The sequence below is a fragment of the Haemorhous mexicanus genome, chromosome 15 (assembly GCF_027477595.1).
Source record: "Haemorhous mexicanus isolate bHaeMex1 chromosome 15, bHaeMex1.pri, whole genome shotgun sequence".
Lineage (NCBI taxonomy): Eukaryota > Metazoa > Chordata > Aves > Passeriformes > Fringillidae > Haemorhous > Haemorhous mexicanus.
In genome coordinates this window covers 14,296,885-14,318,567 of record NC_082355.1, presented here as the reverse complement: position 1 = coordinate 14,318,567, position 21,683 = coordinate 14,296,885, and the positions used below count along the sequence as shown (strand labels likewise).

The 21,683-nt window shown below is 41.5% G+C and overlaps 1 protein-coding gene across 3 annotated transcripts in view; it reads left to right on the top strand.

The window, feature by feature from the left end:
* SLIT3 (slit guidance ligand 3) overlaps nucleotides 1-21,683 on the top strand; it is a 484,612-nt gene that overhangs the window by 387,451 nt on the left and 75,478 nt on the right. For all 3 annotated transcript variants that reach the window (XM_059859899.1, XM_059859900.1, XM_059859898.1), the window contains 5 exons: nucleotides 7,113-7,181; nucleotides 8,302-8,373; nucleotides 8,555-8,626; nucleotides 13,999-14,070; nucleotides 18,427-18,590. In XM_059859899.1, the coding sequence (XP_059715882.1) occupies nucleotides 7,113-7,181; nucleotides 8,302-8,373; nucleotides 8,555-8,626; nucleotides 13,999-14,070; nucleotides 18,427-18,590 (449 nt within the window). The remainder of the gene's footprint in view (nucleotides 1-7,112; nucleotides 7,182-8,301; nucleotides 8,374-8,554; nucleotides 8,627-13,998; nucleotides 14,071-18,426; nucleotides 18,591-21,683) is intronic.

The window sequence follows — 21,683 nt, the reverse complement described above, 5'->3', positions numbered from 1 at the left end:
TAATCAATCTTGCTTGCCTTTCTTCTGCTTCCAGACTGAGACAGAGATATTGCCCATAACCTGCTGTGTCATGCAGGTTGCAGGTTTCCAGTGTGAAGTACACATGTTTGAGAATTTCCATTGTTGCTGTGATCAGCAGCATCTCCAGTGGGACCCAGCCTCTTGCCTCATCTTGAGGGCAGCTGGAACCTGGCAGAGGGAACCCAAAAGCTTCCTGGGCACAGGGTGGAAGAGACTTGCCTTGTTCATTGCCCCAGCCCAGTCTCAGGTGCCAAGGAGGTGACAAGGACATGCAGGACTCCTGTCCCTGTGTCCCACAGCTCCCTCCCTGCAGGAGGCCTGAGCAGGGACAGGATGCACAGGAGCATTTCAGTGCAGTTTTTATGAATGCACCAGTCTGACATTTATAACCTCCCATTGCTGATGTATTCATCTGCCAGGCACATTGGTTGCAGAGCTTTTGATTAAACTGCAGTGCTTTTGTGCAACATGGTTTGAGAAAAAGAGCTGTCAGGTGTCTGCTTAAACCACTCTCTTGTGGCTGAATGTAGCCTTCTCATAAATTTCTTTAAATTCTCTTTGAGGTCTTAAAATAGTCTTAAAAGGGGAATCCTTTCCTTGTAACAGGTATTAAATAGCACTGTGCAAAAACAAGCATGCCTCCTGCACAGGCCCATAGGGGAGATGTTACCCTTTCTGGGTCAGATTTCACTGTTCACTCAGCAAAGAAGATCCCCAGCAAAGTTTTATTGCAGGGTGGGCAGGAGACACAGGCTCACTCCTTTCAGTGTTCATTCTGAGTTTCTGTTTCAGTGTATATTTAGACAAGACATGTGAAAACCATTATCTCCTTCACATTTAGAGCTTGGAATGATAGGAGACATCCCTGTGTTTGGTTTGTACCACCCTTGGGAGCAGGGATTACCTTGGCAGGGAAGGCTTCCATCTAGAACAGAGTTGAAAAGATCATTCAGTGCTTTTCAAAGGAATGATGATGTAAGAAACTCCTATTTCCCAGTTTTTCCTTCAGAAAACCCTGTCAACATGGACAAGCTCTCTCCCAGCTTCTTGGGAATAGGAAAATATTATGTTGTTTCTTGCAAATTCCTTCACTGTATATTCCTCCACTGTATATTTACATACTGCCTACATTTTTTCCCACTGTTTGCTTGCCCTGAAGAGAAACCCTGGGTTTTTTTTGAACAAATTCAGTTTTCTGCTCCAGATGTTCAGAAGTAAAATGTTCATGCAATGAGCTAGTTTGGAACTCAGCCTTGCTGCTGCTTAGTGTTTTAGGCTTTCCTTTAATTCTGTTTTTTTCCCTAAATCTGTTTGAACTTAGTTTCCCATGCTCTTTCTCCTTTTATGTATTACCTCAGTGTGTGAACACTAGATTTTTTCCTTTTATTCACAAAAGTATAGTCTATTTCTAATAAAGTCTTATCTGACAGCATCCAGCTGCTTTTATGGACCTACAGCAAATAACATTTTGCACTGGGGAAAAACATTGGAGGCAATTATGTGGACGGTGTGCACAAGCTGTAACATAATGAGTGTGGTGTGTTTTAGAATAAATATGCACCAATCATGTCATCTCTAGGCTCCAAATGTTGTCATGACACTGGGCTATAGGATAGCACTGGTGGGATTGTTAGAAAAACCTGCACTCATACATCACTGTTAGTGATTATTTTTCCTTCCATTCATATCAATGCAGACTAATCTTTGCATTACTTTTGCCATTTCTCTTTCTCTCCTCACAAAGCTTCTCTCTGCTATTGCTGTTTCTTGTTCTGCCTGGTAGGTTCATGTATTTGACACATCAGTTTTCATATTTACTTGGAGGCATTTACCCCCAGTCCCAACCTTTTTTCCAGCTTCTGAGGCACTTGTGATTTCCTTAGACTTGTGGCTAAAACCAGTGGCTTTTACCTGGGCTGTGCTGATCTATGGTACAAATATGCCCACAGCAGTTTGGATAGATGTGGATTATTGTAACAGCTTAGCCCCATTTTTCAGCCTGCCTGTCTTGCTGCTGATCAAAGGGAAGCTCTGGAGTGAGATATTTGATGAAAATCATCTGCTTGAGAATGCAAACGCTCCTGCTTGTCTGGCAATTCACACTGTTTTCCACAATGACCCCCAGCACAGGCATCAGGGAATTTTCCTTTGATATTAAAGGAGAGAAACAATTAGGTTTATGTGGTCCTGCTCATTTTCTGCAGAGGGGGATTCTGCCACTGAGAGAAGGGAGAGTTCTGGGGAGGATGTTTTAGTTACAGATGTGTGGTGGGTTCAGTGTTGGTTAATCACTAGTGCACTTGCTTATTTTCTGCTGTGAGGTAGGATTAGGAGAAAGGCAAAGCAGGATCAAAACTTTAAAAGGGTATAAAGAGAAATTTAATAACAGTAACTAAAAGAAAAAGTGATAAGAATCAAACCAAAACCTTCAGGACACTTCTCCTCCTCTCCCTATAACCTTTTCTTTCCCAATGACAGTGTAAAGAAACAAAATGTAAAATTTCAGTCCGTTTACTACCTCTAGAATATTCTTTCTTCAGTTTCCTTCTATTTCCTCATGAAATAGAGGAGTTAATCTGCATTTCAAACCTGATAGTTTGGAAAAAGTAAATAATATCAATAGTATCAAATAATGTGTTCAGTGACTGGTCCATATCAGGAAGGTGACATTAGCACTGGCAGAGACTAAAGTTTGACTTTCCCCCAAACACAGCCATGTTTGTGTGTCAGAGATGGAGGTTGTGCTCTGATGTACAAATACAGCAAAACCCAGAGTCCAAATTTGCCAAAGCTTATGTAAGTCCAAGTTCCACATCTGAACCTAGATCCATGCTTAATTTTTGTTTCCTCTCAAGAAACTGCAATTGAAGCTCTTTAAATTCGTGTTTGTGGACGTTTCATCTTTCCCAGTCCAGTTCTTTTCTAGACCACCATCTTTAGGAAGTGAAATTTGACTCCAAATTTTAGGATAGTGGGTATGGACATTAATAGTTTAGGAGTGTAACTTAATTTTAGAGCTACATTAAATTGCCAAGTATCTTGGGTTTTGTAATGCAACATTCTTTGTGGAATATTGAAAGGAAAGATTTTGTGCCTTTTCAATTACTGCCTGAAAACTGATTTCTCTCTCCAGTTTCTCCTCTTGGCAGGGATTGCCACTGCAGGTTTGTCTTTATGGCTGAAGAGACATCTCAGTTCAAAAAGGATTCCAGTGATTCAAATTGTTACACGATGCTCTGGCACCTTGGGCTGGTTATATCACCTCCAACCCAAGTGGTTTCAGTACAAAAATAGACAAGATGGAAAAAAAGAGCAGCTGTCATCTTTTATGCATAGTTTTAAATTTTTTATGTGCAATGTTGGTGTGTGTGGAAGATGCTGGATGAGCCCTGGGGCTGCTGCAGGCCCTGTCCCACAGTGCCAGCCCCCTGGCCATGCTCTAGAACAAACCTTGCCAAGTAGGAAGGTGGTGGCTTTCTGTGAGAGCTGAACATATTTGAGGATTTTCTGGTTTGGTTATTTTTCAATTTTTGCTCTGGTAATTGCTGTTGGTTACAAGTCATTATTGAGACTTGAGGATTCTCAGCAGCATTCACAGGGAAAACACCAAAAACCTCCAATGTGGTATTTAAACAGAGCCTAGAGACCTTAGGAAGCAAATGAGGTTGTTTTGGATAGCAGTCAGAGTCTATTTTAAGACATCTGACACTCAGTCTTGACTCTGTATATTAATAACTTGATTCCCAGAATTAAAATTAGACATGTACTTTTCTTCATTCATACCAGAATTTCTTTGCATACCAGTCACCATGAACATCATATTCCTTTGGCTAAAGACTGGAAAGAATTAAAAATTTAATCTTCCTTCCACACTGACTCTTTTATGGCTATTTTGAGGGCTTTTTTGGCAGAGCATCTGGAGCTTCATCTCTGTTTTTTTATTTATATAGATGTATTCATAAATACACAAAGTTTTGTGTCTCTGCCCATTTGCCCTCAGGAATAATTCTTTTATTCACTATGTCCAGCTTCCAGCCCCCTTGCAGCCCTCTCCATCCTGCTGAGCCCAGCAAGGTGGGGAGGGGGTGCCCAGCACCCCCAGCTCTGCCAGAGGCATCTCCCCTGCTGCAGCTGTTTGCCTCAAATCCTGCATCCCAGATCCTCCTGACACTTGGCAAGCTCCTATGCCCTAAAAGCCTTGGTTATTTCAAATTCCCTGCACTTAAATGTGCTTTCAGAATGAATGCCTTCAGCTTGGAAAATGCTGCCATGCTTTGGATAATGGGGTGAGAGGTTTAGCAGTGGTGAATTGTTCTTATGGATGCATGAAAAGTGTGTTATCAGTGCTTTTTCAGAGTTAAATTGTGTTTATTCAGAAACTGTACCACTGGGATGAGTATTGCAGTTTTCTGCTAGCACATTTATATAACCATCACATTGCTGCAGAGCAAATCCAGAGCTATTCAAAGCAGATCTTCTGTAGGAGTTTAACTCCAGGGGTCTGCATGTCTGGGTTAGTCTGAGTCATGAAGCACTGGATTAAAATGTGCACCCCTGACTTTTGACTGCCCCAGCAAGCAGATGAGGAGGAAAAAACTTTGGCTCACTACCATGAGTTTGTTTAAATTGCTGGCTGTTTCATATTGAGATCAACAAGAGAATATCCTGAAAATATGTTCCTGAAGAATTCAACATATTGCAAGAGTCTCCTTTCCTAAAGGAAAATCATATATAACATCCAAATACATAATGCATGACCTGCTTTTGATTTCCTTTAGAAATCCTTAGAATTTTACATTTGGAATAGAGACTAGAACCTTACCCTGCCCTCTTGCATGGGTTTGAGATTTGTGATTGTCTGGGATGAAGGGGAAGGCACAGACTCCCAGCATCCTTCTGCATCCACTGCAGACCATGGCTGGGGGAAAGAGATGTGGGTTGCCCTGTTAGAAATGTGACATGTGTGTCTAAATACTGAGAATCTCCAATTTATAGCAGGAAAGTACCAAGGAACTCAATTTTCACCATAATTTAAAACAGATTCAGCCCAAATTAAACAAGTGGCTTTCCACTTGTGGAAAATGTGGAAATCCAGGGAGTTTCAAGTGTGGCACAGCCAACCTGTCCTCTGGCTAGTGAGACTCTGACCCTGCTGTGCTGGCTGTGCAACTCTGTCACTCAGAGATCATTGGCAGGGAGAGATTAATTAGTTCAGGAGGGTTTTTTTAATTGAGAAAGTAATTTCTTCTGGTTGAAAGGTCAGAAGCTGGTGTTCCACATTGTCCAGCCTAGTGAGGAGTGGGGTGAGCTCCAGGGTAACTCTGCCAGGATGGGATCCTGTGCACAGGCAGAAGGGATAACTGTGAGCCTGGCTGGAGCAGTTCAGCTGGAGTTCAGTACAAAAGAGATTTGAAGCAGCAGAGAATGTTGAGAGATCATTAAGCTGAAACAAAATGGGGGGGAAATAATGCCAGCTATAAAAGATATTATGTAAGAAATTGTTGTTTTTTATAGATTTTATTTTTTGAATGATGTAAAAATAAAGTTTGTGGGAAAGTATTCTTGGATTTAATTTACACAAGTATCTCTGTGCTGTTCCAGTTAATGTAGAAAGGGAACATAGGGCACAAGGATCATCTATTATTATTGCTGTTTGCTATAGTAAGTGCAGAATAAGGAGGCCTGTTGCCAAAGACAAGGAAATTGTGTGGAATAAAAATTCTTAACGTGATTATCAGATTCTGTTTTCAGCAGCAGAGGCAGCACATGAAGTGCTCTGGTGTCTGTGGGCTGCATTTCCTGGCTACACTTGATTATGTTTCAAAACATTCCATATCAATTGCATTGCCCCGTGTCTACCTCAGGAAATATCCCTGCAGCACCATGTAAGGAAGGGAAATATCATTTTCTCTTTCATCCTACCCATGGAGGGAGGAATGCATCCCTCCTCCACGGAGCTCTCTGAGAAGGATGGGTTGGTTTCCCAGGCAGATGTTGATTCTGGAAGATGTCTGGAGAAACATCTTGGCAGTCCCATGGCACCACAAAAGTCACTTTCCATTGGAGTCTTTGGTATCTTCCAGGGGTACCTAAAAGCCAAGCTTAAGGAAAAAATCTCCAGCTCTGTCTCTATTTTGTTGTGACAAACAGGGAAACACCCACATCCATTGCTGCCCCAGTCAGCTCTGCAGACTGGGGTACCCACACTCTCTTCTAGGCAAGCTTTTTAAAAGTTTTGTGTTTTTTCGGGGGGTTTTGCTGAGTAACTCACTGATCATGTTTCTTAAGAGGAGAAAAGCTGCAAAATGGAGGCTCTGTTTGCCTGTATGAGGACTTAGGATTATTCCCAAAGGCCCTACCATGCCTCTGTCTGCATAGAAATAGGTTCAGTGGTGTCTCAAACAACTTCCACACTGGAAGCACATGGTATGTTGTTAAATATATTTAGTGCATGTAGGAGGACCCTCTGTTCCAAGAGAGCTTGGTCTTTGGTCTTTAATTTATAGCAAGTTTTCCTCCTGTACCAGCCTGCTGTGAAAAGGAGAGGCAAGGAGGGTGTGTTGCTGTGGTGGATGTGCCATCACACTTGTGGATGTTGTGTTGATGCTGGAATAAGTGGGACCTTTTACAGCACAGAGGTCTGGGAGTGCAGCTCCCCTTCCCTTTCTGGCTGCACAAGGAGCTTCCATGCCCAGGGCAGAGGCTCCCTGGCAGGGTCAGGCAGCAGCCAGCACTGTTGGAGAGACTTGGGAAAGGTAACTCCAAGTTCAGGGCACAGGCCATGCAATTTTTCTCCCCTTCTTCAGCTCTGTCACAGAAGAACCAAATGGTCATTTCTGTTTGCTGTAGGCCAGAGATCCTTTATGCACTTCCAAGTTTTCAAACAAATAAAGTAAATCAGCAAGCTGCTGTCGTGCTTTGCATGTGGGGTAATTCATTTATAAGGTAAAAGCTGTTAGAGTTTCAAAGCCATGAATCAAAGATAATTTCATTAGTGACTGACTTTATGTTGTCCTCATTCATGGTGCAGACTGAGTGACGTGAGTTCTCCTTAATGTGTTTGTGTAATTGTCAAATGTGACTTTTTTCAGATACTTGGAAGGAAACCATCTGCCTGCTGTGCCGAAGGGGCTCTCTGCCTTCAGACACCTGACACTGATGTAAGAAACACGTGCTTTCCATGTCAGGGAAATTGCATGACTCTTTCTGCACTGTGCTATTGGTGGAACATAAATAATTGGTATTTGGAGTGGGGTGGGTGGAAAAAAAACCAACACCAAACCCCAAAACCTTCTGTAATTTGATTTTGGAAAGAATTTCACAGTGGACCCTGCTGCCAGTGAATGCTCATAAAGAGTGAGGTGCCTGAGAAGCCCCTTGCTCTGCAGGACCCCAGAGGACAAAACTCTCACACAGGCTGCTGCAGTTTCACTTGGCAGATTTATCTGTAAAGGTCATTAGCAGAGGAGACACATTCATTTGTGCTAGATGAGGCATTATTTAGAATGCTAAGGCAAAGACAAGTTGCATATCTGTTTCTTCAGTGAACAGTCATGCAGATAGAAACACAGCAAGACTTTGTTCTGTAAATTGCTCTCTGAAATACACGGGAGTGAAATTCTCTGCCTGAACTATTTATCAGGAATTTTCAAATGCAGTTGGAATCAGCTGTACAAATGCTCCAGTCCAATTGGCTGGTCAACCTCAGACAAAAACAACATGGGTGAAAAATGGGAATGCTTTGTTTTAAGAGTGTTTTTTTATTTAGAATCATCTCAAATTTTTCTTTTCAAGGGAGATCAATAGCAACACAAAATGTTCTGGTTGAGTCTAAAAGACTTTTTAAAATGAAAAATGAAATTTTGTTCTAGTAGCTGTCAGTATGACGTGCATGTGGAAGTGGGGTGTCTTGAATACATTGCAAAGCAAGTTGGAGCAGTAACCATTCAGCAGTGCTTGTATCATTTATTCATTATGCAGGCAAGCTAGAATGGGATCTGAAGAGAAGTTGGACGCGCCCACATTCATTTGTTCTTTTCATTGAATGCTGTATGCTGGAAATATGCCTAATGTTTCTCAGTCTGAGGCTTTCTAGGGGAGTCTGATATGCTTTTCCTTTAGAGCTCATTCAGAGTTGGTCAGAAAGTACACCAGTTGACAATAAGCAACTTTTCAATCGCTTCCAAGCATTTTGCTGGGCAGATATTATGTAATCTTTTCAAAAAGGCATTTTTCTTAATTCATACATGTAAATGATATTTTCTCTGTGTGTTTCTCCAGTGATTTGAGCAACAACAGCATCAGTGTCTTGGCCAATCACACCTTCAGCAACATGACTCAGTTATCGACGCTGTAAGTAGCCCAAAGTTTTGGGAACAGCTTCAATTGCTTTTCCAACCCCATCTAAGCTGTTGAGCAATTAGTGTATCCCTTGTTGCTTAAGCATGTGGCTCTCCATGCCTCACTGTGGTTGAATTAGCAGTGAAATAACCAAAGCCAGCCCAGAGTTGTGACTCTGCTCTCCCCTCTGCAGCATCCTGAGTTACAACAGGCTCCGGTGCATCCCCGTCCACGCCTTCAGCGGGCTCCGCTCCCTGCGAGTGCTGTAAGTGCAATCCTCCAGTGCAGCTGGGCTGCAGCTCTGCAGCCTGCACCTGGGGCAGGGGGGGCTCAATGGGCAGCTGGGCACGAATTCTCACATCATTGGTGGCAATGTGTTTGGGCTCTGGTGCAGTTTGTCCCGTAGAGGCCGGAGCAGGGGAGTGCTAAAGGCACAACTACGTATTTGCAGGAGGAGTGCAAATTCATGTGTTTGAATTTCCCTCAGGGTTTGCATTATGGAGCTGTTCTCTGAAAGCTCTGGTGCAGGAACTATCACAAAAGCAGGTCTCAAAAAAACCTCACAAAATCTGTTTCTGCTGCCTGAGCAATGTTTGGGTGCCTCACAGGAAAAAACTTTTCTCTTAGTCTGTATGCATTTGGTCATAGAGTGTGAGTTTCCATTAGATGCTTCAGCAAAAGTGTCTTTATGGAAAATTTCTGTGCATTTTCAGAATATTTTCCATTGATTCAGATTTATGCAGGCAAGCTAGAATGGGATCTGGAGAGAAGTTGGAAGCGCCCACATTAAATCAGTGAATAAATCAGGCCAGTGCCTGGGCACCAGTAATGCTGAGATGCTTGTCTCAAATGTCCTTAAGTTGTGAATAAAATTACACCTCATACTGACTGGGGGCCTGCTCAGAGACATCCATGTGTGGTTTATTTCTTGGGAGGTCCTTTTCTGCACTCCTCCTTTCCTTCCAGTGTAGCTGCTTTCAGCAGCTTTCTGGATTAAACCATTTGTTTACAATCTCTTGTGAAATTCATCCTTACATTGTCTCTGAGTGTGGGCTGTGGGCCTGTTCCTCAGAGCAAGAGCCTCCTCCCAGCTTTCCTCAGGCATCTGCAGGACTGGCTCCTGCTTCTGTCTCATATCCGCTGCCTCTCACAGCCAGAAACAAACCTGGGCTGGTTCTGTGGACACCTGGCCCCACGTGCCAGGTCAGGAAGGTGGAGAAGGCACCTTCCCATGGCCCAGAGACACGAGTGGGTCACCAAGACTTGCACAGCAGCCCAAGGGGATGAATTAAATAGCTTGTGCTGAAGGAGAGAGAGCTCTGAACACTCAAAGCTCAGGAGAGAGGAGCTGAAGATTGTCCTGAGTGCTTTGAAACTTCACATTGATAATTTCCATTAAAAAAAAAATAAATAGGTGACGTTCAGCTGCAGAAGTTTGTGCTAATTTAAAGAGCAATGGTTGTTGTGTATTGGTTCTATGGTTCTGTAAGTGTGGAATCAAAGTGTCAGCATGGGCAGTACTGGGACTGTGGGAGCAATAAGGCAAAGCTGCTTGGCTGAGACCTTTCACTGTGGTTTCAGTGGTAAAACAGATATCTCAGTTTCAGCCTCCCAAATTACAAGACAGCTTTGGATTCCCACTTTTCATTAGTAAAAACAAGAAAGATACGTGATTTGGATTTGTTGTTTTAAGTTTGGCTCGGGCTCCTGATTTCTAGCACACTAGGATGGTCACATTTGAGCTGTTACATGAATCCTGAAATTCAGCCACAGATTAATATATTCTGTTTCATGGCCAAATAAATTATTCCATATGGAGCTGTCTTCTGGCCTGCTCCTGAGATGCAAGCTAGCTTGATTAAAGCTGGTGTGGGGCTCTCTACCCTGAATTACAGTGTGGATAAACCATGCCTCCCTCTTTCCAATAGCCACAATTTGTCTTTTCACTTCTGTTCTTGCAGGCCACATATGGGCAGAAACAGAGGGCAGTATTTTAATGACAACTGTTGTTTTTTGGCTCTTTAAAATGATCTGCTAATCAAAAAGTATCTTCCTCCTTCAAGGGAGAAACCCCCCACTGCCTTGCACAGAGCAGTGAAATGGGAATCTCTGCTCCCTGCATTTGGAAGCCTCCAGATTGATTTGATTTATTATGGCCCACAAAACTCTGGTATCAGCTGCAACTTTTGCCACGTGTCACCACTGTTGCTACTAAAAATCAATTCTCCAAAGAGAAAATGGTTTCCAAGAGACAATAGGAAATCTGTTACTGTCAGTTTTTTATTATCCGTGCTCTCAGGGGAACTTAAAAGAGAAAACATCAGCAAAACAATTTTCACTTTTTTTTTTTTAATAAAAACAATATAGGGATCTCATTTCTTTTGGCTGTGCATGTCTTTGGAGGTAGCAGACCCTTCTCATGAAGGTTCTCCAAATTCCTTTGTTTTCTGTGGTTTTGCCTCTATAGTAAATACAGTAAAAAAGTGCTTTGAAAATCAGAATAATCATAGCTGTATGATGCACTGGGTCTTTGACAGATATTTCATGCTGAACTCCCTTTCTTAGACTTTTCAGCACCAGCCCAAGTGAGAAAACTGCAGAGTCAACATGTTTATGTTTAAGCCCTAATATCTATCAGTGTTTACACAATCAGGTCTTTAATCTCAGCCTTCCCATGGTTCATCCATAACAGCAGCCAAAGGGTGCAGGAGAGCACAGGACATAAAGTCTGGAGAATTTTTTTAATAAGCAGAAGTAAGTTTCTGAGCCAAAGTTATTACAGTGAAAAGTTGTGGATTTGTTTTTCAGTTAATTTGTCCAGAGCTAGTCTTCTTAGAAATGAAATGTAAACAGATTAAGGAAGCTGAGATTGAGACAAATTAGAAGTATTAAAGCTCTCTGAATGACCTGAGCAGATTATTTTAAAGATCATTGTGTAATCACATATTTTTGTATGTGACTTAGTTCTAAGAGGCAAAGTCCAAAAATCAAAATGCTTTCTAAGGTCACTAAATAATTGTCCATGTTATAGTTAGGGGGAAAAGGGATAAAATGACCTACAGAATATTCTGTTAACAGAATGAATATTCTGTTAACAGATACTGCAATTTTACTGAAAACTGATGGATATTTCCTGCAGCTCAAAGCTCAGACAAACACTAATATGCATGATGATAAAGCTGTCACCAGTAATCTTTGGGCACAAAGTTTTTGCAATACACTTTCACTGGTGGGTGCTGCACTGATTTGACCTAACAGAAGTATCTGGCTGGTTTTTATGGGTTTTTGTTTTTTTGGTGGTTTTTCAGTGTTTTGTTTTTGGTTTTGGGTTTTTTTTTTTCTTTCATCAGAGAATGATTCCTTGTACTTATGCAGTCCATTTGTAAAAGCTCTGCTGTTGTGAGCAGTGGCACTGTGGCTTTCCCTGACATCTGAGCTGTGCTGGCTCCTGCAGGCTTTGGCAGCCCTGGGGGCTCCCTCTGGGTGTTTGCCCCTGATGGGGTGTGGCTCTGAGAGCTCACATTTCCCTCTTCCCAAAAACACATCCCCCTTGTGTCTGCAGGAGCCCAGTGCTGGGGACAGTGGGCTGGCAGGCAGGACGTGGGAAGGGTCCATAAAAGAAAAACAACCAGGAAACCCCAGCCCAAAAGGATATGTAGAATTAATTCCCTTCCCTGAAGAGAAAGGAATAAGTTAATGAGATTCTGTGTTGAAGGAAGTTTTGATTTCAAGGATTCTCAAGTGTTCTGTTACTGTGTCCTCCTGAGGAGATCCACATCACCTTAACTCCAAAGCCCAGCCCTTTGCTGGGGTTCAGACAAGAGGATCCCTACAAGTTGTGCTTTTGAGGGAGAATACACACATCAGTGTGTGCTTTAACTGTCCTAATGTGAAAGGATTTATTTGACCATTTGCTTATGAGGAGATTTGGTATAAAAATGTGTTCCTGATGTTGATCCAAGAGGAAAGATTTTGTTGCACTGCTGAATTCTCTTGCCACTATTTATTATTGTGAATTTTAAGGGGGGTTTAGCATTTGTCATTTCATTTTAGTTGCAGGAGTGATGATGTTGCTGACATGATTTTTTTATTAAAATGCAGGCACTTGCATCCATGAAACACCTCAGTGTTTGGGACATGTAATAAAGCAAATCCTTCTAGGGTTTTTATTTGATGGGTTTAACTTCTTACAGATAAATGGCTGTGTCATTCTACAGCCTCTCTTGGATGTTTCCAATATACCTAGAAGAGAAAATGTACTCCTTCACAGGATAAATGGGCCTGATACAACCTGAAGATTAATATGTCTGTTTACAGAGAATTGTCTTGCAGTTTAAAAGATCAGCAATAAGCTCATTATGAGCAGCTGCTTATTTAAATGTGTTCATTTCATCGACCATTTTGATGACAAATGGTTGACTAGGTCTCCTCACACCACCAAAATACTCCTTGTTCAATAGCTGTGGGTCTGTCTCACTCAGTTGGTCATTCTGTACAGAATTAGTGAGTGTTTTATCTGGAGTTACTGTGTGGGAGCTCAAATCCTTCCTGTTCCTGTGCAGATTAATTTCTTGGAGATACACCCTTATATATGGCAAGCTATTATTAATAGTCAAAACCAAGGGAGGCTTAAAGGAAAATTTCAGAATCAGGATGTTGGAAGGGCATCCTGTACATCCTGGTGCAGCTGAAAGTGCTGTTAGGGAAGAAAGGTTGCAAAAAACAGATGTTTTTTTCTTTTCACTTAGGGCAGTTGTCTGTTTCCATGGGTTGAAATTTGGATTGTTTTAAAACCAGTGTTTCAACAGTAGGTACACACACAGAAATAAAAACTGTGATTGCTGGGTCAGCAAATCTCCAGGTAAGTTAGAAAATAAATGACTCAAGAGCAAGAGCTGCTCCAAACCACACAGCAGCATTCTGTTTTCCACCCTCCTCTGCCATGTGTGGAGCACTGACAGGAATTCCCATTTGTCCTTCCCTTTGTAACCCATGCACAAATGTATTTCTCAGAAAATAGATAAAGTGGGTGCTTAAATTGTCCTGGAAACAGTGGAGAATCCTTTTACTCCTTTCAGGGGTCCTGAAAATGCTGCTAAAAAAATGATAGTTTCTTTGCACAGGGTGAATAATGTCCTAAATCTGATTTCACTGCTTTCCTTGGTAGCACAGAGAGGTGTTTTTTACTGTAAGAATGGGAAAGTGTGGCTGTATTTACCCTCAGGGACCCTTGCTCTCTCTCCTAGGATCTCTCTGAAGTCAATAGTTAATTTAACTTCCACAATTCTTATTTCCCCTGCTCTGTTTTTGCTGTGCTTCTGGCTAATGGGATTCTGTAAGAGACCTCAGCTCTGGATGTGAGGGTCCACTTGTCATCAGTACACTTTTAATGGCATAAATGCTATGTCACCTTTTTAATTTACAGCAGCACTCACCAACAGTTCTGATTGCATCATTGTGTTGAATGCCAGCACCTCGAGGCAGAAGTGATAAAGCATGGAAGTTCATGACTTGTGAAACTCTCAGAAACTCTCAAGGAATCAAAATTAAATACCTTTTTTAAGCATCCATCCCTTTAGTTGCAGGGGACAGACAAAATACTGTGGTTTGATACCTTCCTGCTTCTCCCCCTTCCAGGACCCTCCATGGAAATGACATTTCCAGTGTTCCTGAGGGATCTTTCAATGACCTGGTGTCCCTGTCCCATCTGTAAGTACTTCTGCCTGGCTGAATCTCTTGGATTGATGGTTTCAGATTTGTAAAGCAGCACATATTGGTAGGATTGTATAGCTTTTTTGGTTTCCCTGCTCACTTTTCATAATGTGCTCTGGATATTCATAGTGCATCTGTTCAAAGGAAATAACAATTTCTAGGACCTGTTGTTATTAGTTATGAAAATATTTTCTTAAGGAAAACCAAATGAGCAAGTGTGACAGTTTTCTCTGCTGTGGACTTTGTGTTTAAGGTTTTCTTTCAGCATTGTCAATGTGAAATGCAGAGCACATTATGGTTTAAGAGTGAGGCAGGAAACCTCCCACAAAGAGCAAATATTAAGCAAATGTGAATTCTTTGCTTAATAAGTGTCATATGTTTTGCATGCTGGAATGTTGTCAGTATCTGGACTTGTTGATGAATCACTACTACAGACATATATATTTAATCACATGGAAATTGGTCATTTCACAGCATTAATGCTTCATTCCATAGTTTGCAAAAATTATTAGGCATTTCAGCTTTTTGAGGAAATTACTGTTACACTGGTAGAGGGCCAGGAGACTTTCAAATGCAGTTCAGTTGATGAAAGAACAGACAAAGAGCTGCAATGGCTCCAAACTAAACTTGAGTGACCAGAAAATGCTTTTTCTCTGAGATAGTGTGTGATACTTCACACCATTAGATAATTGATGCAGGAAAAGCAATTTTGTACAGCAGCTTTCTTGATTACTGTCCTCAGTTAATCAGAGGGCTGAGCACGTGTTGGTCCCTCTGTGAAGTGAGTGGTTTCACAGGCTGATGCAGATGTTTTCTGCCCTGATGCTGATGTACACACAAGCAGATATGTGTGCATTTGAAATATGTTTATTTATATTATATTTATATCTGGCAGCTTTCTGTCTCTGGTCCTCTATGGAGAGTAAAAAATAAAAATATCTGATTGGTAGGGACAGAAATCACGAGAGCAGCTTGAGCAGAGAAATAATCTCTGTTTCCAGCTTACACCTGAGTATCATTGGTTTTGCACATTTGTTTTTCCTGTTCCCAGTTTAGTCAAGTCTTTTTGTGTGTTTGGGATTGAAAGCCTGGCTGAGCTGAAGCCCTGTGCCTGCTTTTGGGAGTGCAGGGACACCTTCCATACTGGGAATCTGGCTGCTGGGGGTATTTTCAGAACTCCAGGAATAAACATAGCATGTTCCATTTGTTTGAATTTCCCTCGGGGTTTACATTAAATGAAGTGGAGATCCAATTTTCCTGGGTAAACTGTTCACCTTAGGGAGTGATAAAATCCCCTTTGGCCCAATACAAGCTCTGCACTCTTTCTGTTTAGATGTATGTGCTGCCAGAAATGTAAAATACACAAAGCCCAAATGAACAGTAATAAATAGGATCCATAAAATAAATAAGACCTGTCTGGGGTGTAATTTGCACAGTTGAGCAGTTGAATTTTACAGTGCAATTGTGCTCTCCAGTTTCTTAAAGAGGATCCTGAAACTTTTAGCAACCACAGTGAATTTTTTCTTCACATGCCCGAAAAAGCTGTGCTTACTCAAAACCATAGAGTCATAGATATTGAAAATAAATGCATTTTGTGCCCCTCCTGATACACAGGTCTTCAAGGAGAAAGCATGCACTTGGGGTCAGTTTGAAAATCATGCAAGGACTTGCTACCCATCAGACTCTTAAGGCATGGGAGAACAAAGATTTGTCCTAACTGTGCAAAGTGTGTGGCTGAGGGTGGCATTGGTGTTGTGGCAGGGGAGAGCTGAGTACCTGGGTGTGGAAAGGATGCTCAGCCCAAGCCCCCTGTAGCAGGACAAGGGGGACATCAAACTGGCTTTTAGAACTGCAGAGGGATATTTGTATAGCATAGACAATGCTATGGATTTTAGTCTTTTGCAATGGTTTTGAGTTGGTCTGTAACTGGAAAAACAAAAGTGAAATCCAGATGGTCCAGTCACTTTCTCCATAGCTGTTTAAAGCCTACAGGAACATTTTCATCCAATTTCCTTTATGTCCTGAACATCATCTCACTGTAATGGAAATATCATAACAAACTATGCAGCTTTACTCACTGAATTTGGATGTAGGTTTGTATGGGCTGTACACTGCTTTTGTTTACTCTTTATTACTTTATTTAGCTGAATCACACAATTGTCTGTTTAAGCCACGACTCTACTGACATGTTTAATCCAGGACAATGATAAGAATGCTCCAGCACTGCTGCAGGATTGTGTATAATATTACTTAAAAAGAGCCCAAAATCTGCTGGGATGGAGCTGGCACCTTCCCAGTTAGGTCAGGCCCTGCAGTTGCTGTCCCCACCATTCACTGACTCAGTTCCCCAGGCACTGCCCACACAAACTGACCCCGTGGCCCTCCAGGGATTCCACAAACCCTCAGGAATGGATAATGTTGAGTACAGCAGGTATTCCCAACATATTTTCCATAAACAGCTCAGATTTCTAATCCTGCTGAATTATCTTCTCTTTACTCAGAATTTTATTAACTGCCTATAAAAATAAGTTGTCCCCTCCTCTTTTTTTCCACATTGTCATGGATAGAGTTATTTTAATTGACTTTATTCAGAGTTGCCCCTAAACAAAGTAAGTGTCTGAACAGAAATATCTGCCCAACATTTTGAAAATGCTTCTGGTGGTATTTCCTTACAGCAGAAGATATTTTTACCTTCTGGAAATATTTTGCTATAATAGGCAAAGAAATTGATAAAGAATGCTAGACCTCATGAATGAAAATGCAAGAATTATCTCCCGTTCCTAGAAATAAATTTTTTAAAAATAAAAAAAAATAATAAAAACAACCACCCAAGCCAAACCAAAAGAAAAAAAGGCAGAAACCCCCAAACAAAGCCCAAACCACAAACAGAAGTGTGGAAGGATACATTTCTGAAGTTGTCAACAATGTTATTAGTAATCATTTTTAGTGACTGTAGAGCAGCTTTATTTCTAATGTCGTTTATAAATATTAATTAACACGGTAACAAGCTTTCCGTTGTCCTCCCACTCACATTTTATATATGGCAGTTTCTCAACACTAAAATTTTCTCAGCTTTCACTGCTGCATTTTGTTTGACCTTGGACAACTGAGCCAGTTGATCACAGTTCCAGGGTCAAAAAGTCAACCCAGTAGTTTTTTTCCATTGTAAGCAATGGATTTACAGGAGGAGTGGATGGGTATTTTTTAATGCTGAGCTGCAGTACACATTTAATTTTGATGAATGAGCCCCAGACAGGGTTTGAACCCATGAACTCTCATTATGAATCTGTCTAGGGCACAGTGGGTTCATTAGTCACTCCAATAGAAATGTATCAACAAATTTACTGAGGTTTCTATCTTAATATCCTGCCTGATATGTTTTTATTTGAAAGAAGCTTGAGTTTACAGTATCATCTTTAAAACAGTTTATAGCATATGCAGAAATTTCAAAGTCTAAAAACCTACTTGAATCATTGGTTTCTTTAGTACCTCTTCCTTGTGCTATTCTTTATTTAGTTTATTTTCCTTTCATGTCAATTCAGGTGTTGGACAGCTGAAGTCTTACATTGACTTTGAGCAAAATAAATACAGACTTTCAACATGCATCTCTCCACATTTTAAACAATTAATTAGCTTCAAACTGATTTTTCTGAAGTGTGAACTTTGTTTGTAATTAACCGATTGCCTAAAAAGACACTTTCTTTAAGAGAAAGAGAAGTACAAATTAGTCAAGGTAGCACCTAAATTTAAGGTAAAAAGGTTGATTTTCTTTTGGATAGATATCCACTAATAAAGGAAAAAAATTCTGAGAATTATGATTTCACTATATAAATGCATCTTCTACAACTATTTGACCTAACTCAAGTGATGGATCAAGAAGCAAATGTGCTTTCAAAGTCATAAATAAACTTAGCAGACACTGGGTTGCAGTTTGGAAAATGGAGGTATCTTCTGCATATGTATTTCATCTGGTGAGGAGTTATTATTGTGAGTCATCAGATCCAAACTAAATTACTCAGTTCAGGGTTGGAATACGCTCAGGAAGGACAGAGAATTAAAGGGAATCAATGTGATGAATTTGATGAAAGCAATACGTCTGGTGACATTGCTCAAGCACAATAGTTTGGAAAAGGGATTTCTTCGTAGGTGTTTATATAATTTCCCTAACTAATGATGGGAAGAAAGGAGAAGAGCAGGAGATGAATCTAAAATCCTTCCCGAATACTCAGTAGATCTTTGCCTCGTTGGGAAACAATAACGTAGAATGCAGAATAAACCGTGCCTTGGTGAGATCAGAGCTGTTTGCTGTCTTTGCCTGCCAAATAACCTGTGCTAATTGTTGTGCACCCCGAGGGCTCTGGGCACCAACCCCCTGCACTGCGACTGCCACCTGCGCTGGCTCTCCGAGTGGGTCAAGGCGGGCTACAAGGAGCCGGGGATCGCGCGCTGCCGCGGCCCCGAGGCCATGGTGGACAGGCTGCTGCTCACCACGCCCACACACCACTTCCAGTGCAAAGGTAGGAGCCTGGCACCCTCTGCCCCGAGGGTCTCCCCACTGGGCTTTGCTCTTGCACCCTTGGTGCTGAGCGTTGTGGGGGAGTTGGGGTTGGGGTTTGTTTCCCGGAAGGTCGCGCTCCTTCCAAGCTGTGTCTGGGGTTTCTGTTGCTGAAATGGCTCCCAAGGTGTTGGAAAGTGTTTTTCTCCCAGCCCCACGACCAAAGAAGAAGTCAGGATTCATCAGTTCTGCTTTTCAAGGTTGTTCATTTTCTCTTATCTATCCCATTCTTTCTCTGACCTGCTGAGATCTGTCTGGCAGGTCAGGTTGAGGTACAGTACCTGCCCTTGGGGTGGTGTTGGCTTTTTATACTAAAAACTACGTGTACTTTATTTACAATAATTTTCCAATACCTATCACCTATGTTAGAGAGTCTGTCTCTATTCTAAACCAATCCAGAAGTGCCACCACCACAGCAGAAGATGGAAGACAAGAAGAAGAAGGAGGACAGGACATGCTCAGATTCCTCCATCTTGTCTCTAGAACCCCCATTCTAAATCGCCAAAATTCTAATTTTCCACCCTGTGACAAATTCACTATCATTCTACTCAAACTCTTGTGGATTATAAATCTTCACAGAAAGTTGGTAATTTTTTTCCATGGGTTAAAATCAAAGGCACAGGTGTCTTTGACTCTGTGCCAAGGTCTCTGAGCCCCCTGCCAGGGTCTTGAGTCCTCCAGGGCAGCCAGAGGAATGTCCTGGGTTCCAACAGTTGTGTTTTCTTGTGTTCTTCCCCAAAGTGCAGTTAGCTGCTCCACTAAGGAGAGGAGAGGCACTCCACTCTCCTCTAAGGCAGGAGAAGCAGGGAGCTCAGAGCAGTGAGTGTTCCTGGTGCTCACACCAGGTTATGTAATGGCACGTTGGCCTGTAGGTTGTTGTTAGAACTTAGTGGAACAAATAATTTGTTTTGGCCTGTGACTTACCCCCAAAATAACTGAGAAAATAAGAGGTATTATAAAAACATAGACCACTATAGTTATTATGTACATTTGCAGGGGCAGCTCTGAACAATTTGGGGTGCTCAGTGGCAGGAGTGTACTGCTTTAGAGAGCACTCACTCAGATTATCCACTTTTTTGTGAATTAAATAAGTAGCTCATTAGTGAGTGGTGGAGATTAAGACATATCTGTATGTTCTCATAAAAAAAGAGTTTCAGAGTTTTGCTTTGCTTACTAGCAAGTACTTGAAGATGGAGCTATATTTATAGTGGAAAAGATGGATCAGTAGCCTCTCTTAGAAATGGAAATGAGGGCATAAAGCCTGGTTTTATGTCTCTCAGAGTGCCATGCCCATTTACAGCACTCCTTGGCAGGGTGATTTTATAGGTGCTGGAATTAAACTGCTGAACAAACAAATGGTGGTGTTGGGGTGAGTTTAAAACACAGGTTCCCAAGGCTGAGTGGAATTTTATGTCCTTTCAAATATATCTTTAATAACTGTAACTTTATAATTTAATTACTTTGAAATGTCAGTCTCAAAACTATCAGAACTCTGACCATAATTATCAAACCAGAGACTTTGCAATAGTCTCTCAAATGTGAAGTACAAATACAAGAAGTACTAAAAATACCAAATAATGCACTTGCTCCCATGAAGTGAACCGAAGAAAATAATTGATTTTGTATATTACACAGGTTCTGAAAATTAAACTAGAAAGAGACTGGATGTCATCTTCATTCTGAACTGTGATATATCAAGAGTTATGCTCATTTTCTCTCTGAACCACACAAGCAACTCTTGGGCAAGAGATCAGTACATCTGTGATCCAGGATATTAGACGTTGTTGTATGCTTTCTATGTAAATATTAGATTGGTCCACTAGAAACCTCATGTTCTTTCTAATATCCCAGAAGTCCCCATAGCTTGCTTTATCTGAACAGAAAAGGAGAAAATAATGTGTTGATTTGGAGTTGGTGTTTGCACAGGCAGAAACAGTTGATGGTCTGGAGAAGTGGCAGTAAAGTTCAAGAAGCTCTAGGCCCTTGACAAATTCACCTTTGCTCATGCAAATACAAATATTTTGAAAACCAGGGCATGGTTTGGCAGTCTCACTGCATGCTGATCCCATTTCAGGGAGTGCTGAGCCCTGACCCCCAAAGCCCTGGGTCCCAGCACCAAGAGTTGGCCCATGCTGGGCTGGGCACCCTGAGCTGCTGTGTGAAGGTTGTGCTCAGATGGCTTCTGTGACCTCCAGGAACTTTTACATCAGTAAATAATGTAAAAAGTAGTTTAACTTACTCTTGTTCAAAATATGTTTTCAGCCTGTGCCTGAGCAGGAGGTTATGTCTCAGCAGAGCCAAGGAAATAAAAGTGTGTTATGTGCAAGTCATGCAAACTCAGCTCTGCTTTTTATTAACTTGCCCTCCCAGCTATGCAGTAGAGGAAAGGAATGTGCTGGGCTGAGGGCATTCTGCTGTATGGATTTATAAATCAAATCCACAAGGGCAAAGTAATGAACTACTTAACTGCTAGGAACTAACACTGCTCTTATTAGCTCCTACATTGATTAGCTTTGATCTATGCCGGAGAAATAAATGGAAAATGTACACGTATTATGAAATAAATAGTAGAACAAATTCTGGCTTACTGACCTCTAAATCTAAAAGAGCAGCACTGCTGCCTGTCTCATGAGCTCTCAGAGGAGCCACCTTTGTTTATTCTCTGTATATTTTACCATGAAGACAAATGTAACTCAGGTATGTCACGTTCCAGCTTCTGTCAGTGCCAGGAATTCAGGTGTGATTTCCTTTTCCAAGGTAAAAACATGTATGGCTTTGTGTTTAGACATAAACACAAAGATGAAATTGGATGACACCAATCCTTCATTTAATTTTTGGATTTTTTTCTTGCTGTGTATTCGTGCCTCATTGCTGCCTGTGCACTCCCAGTCAGTCCCTGATGGCACCACCACCACTGCAGGACCAGGACACAGCCCAGTGCTGTCACCTGAGACCCTTCAGTCCCCACTTCTGCCATGCTCTTACCCCTGCTGGTGCTCTGCAAGCATTCAAAGTGAACAGTGGGGGTTTGTAACTTAGCAGGACAATTCAAAGC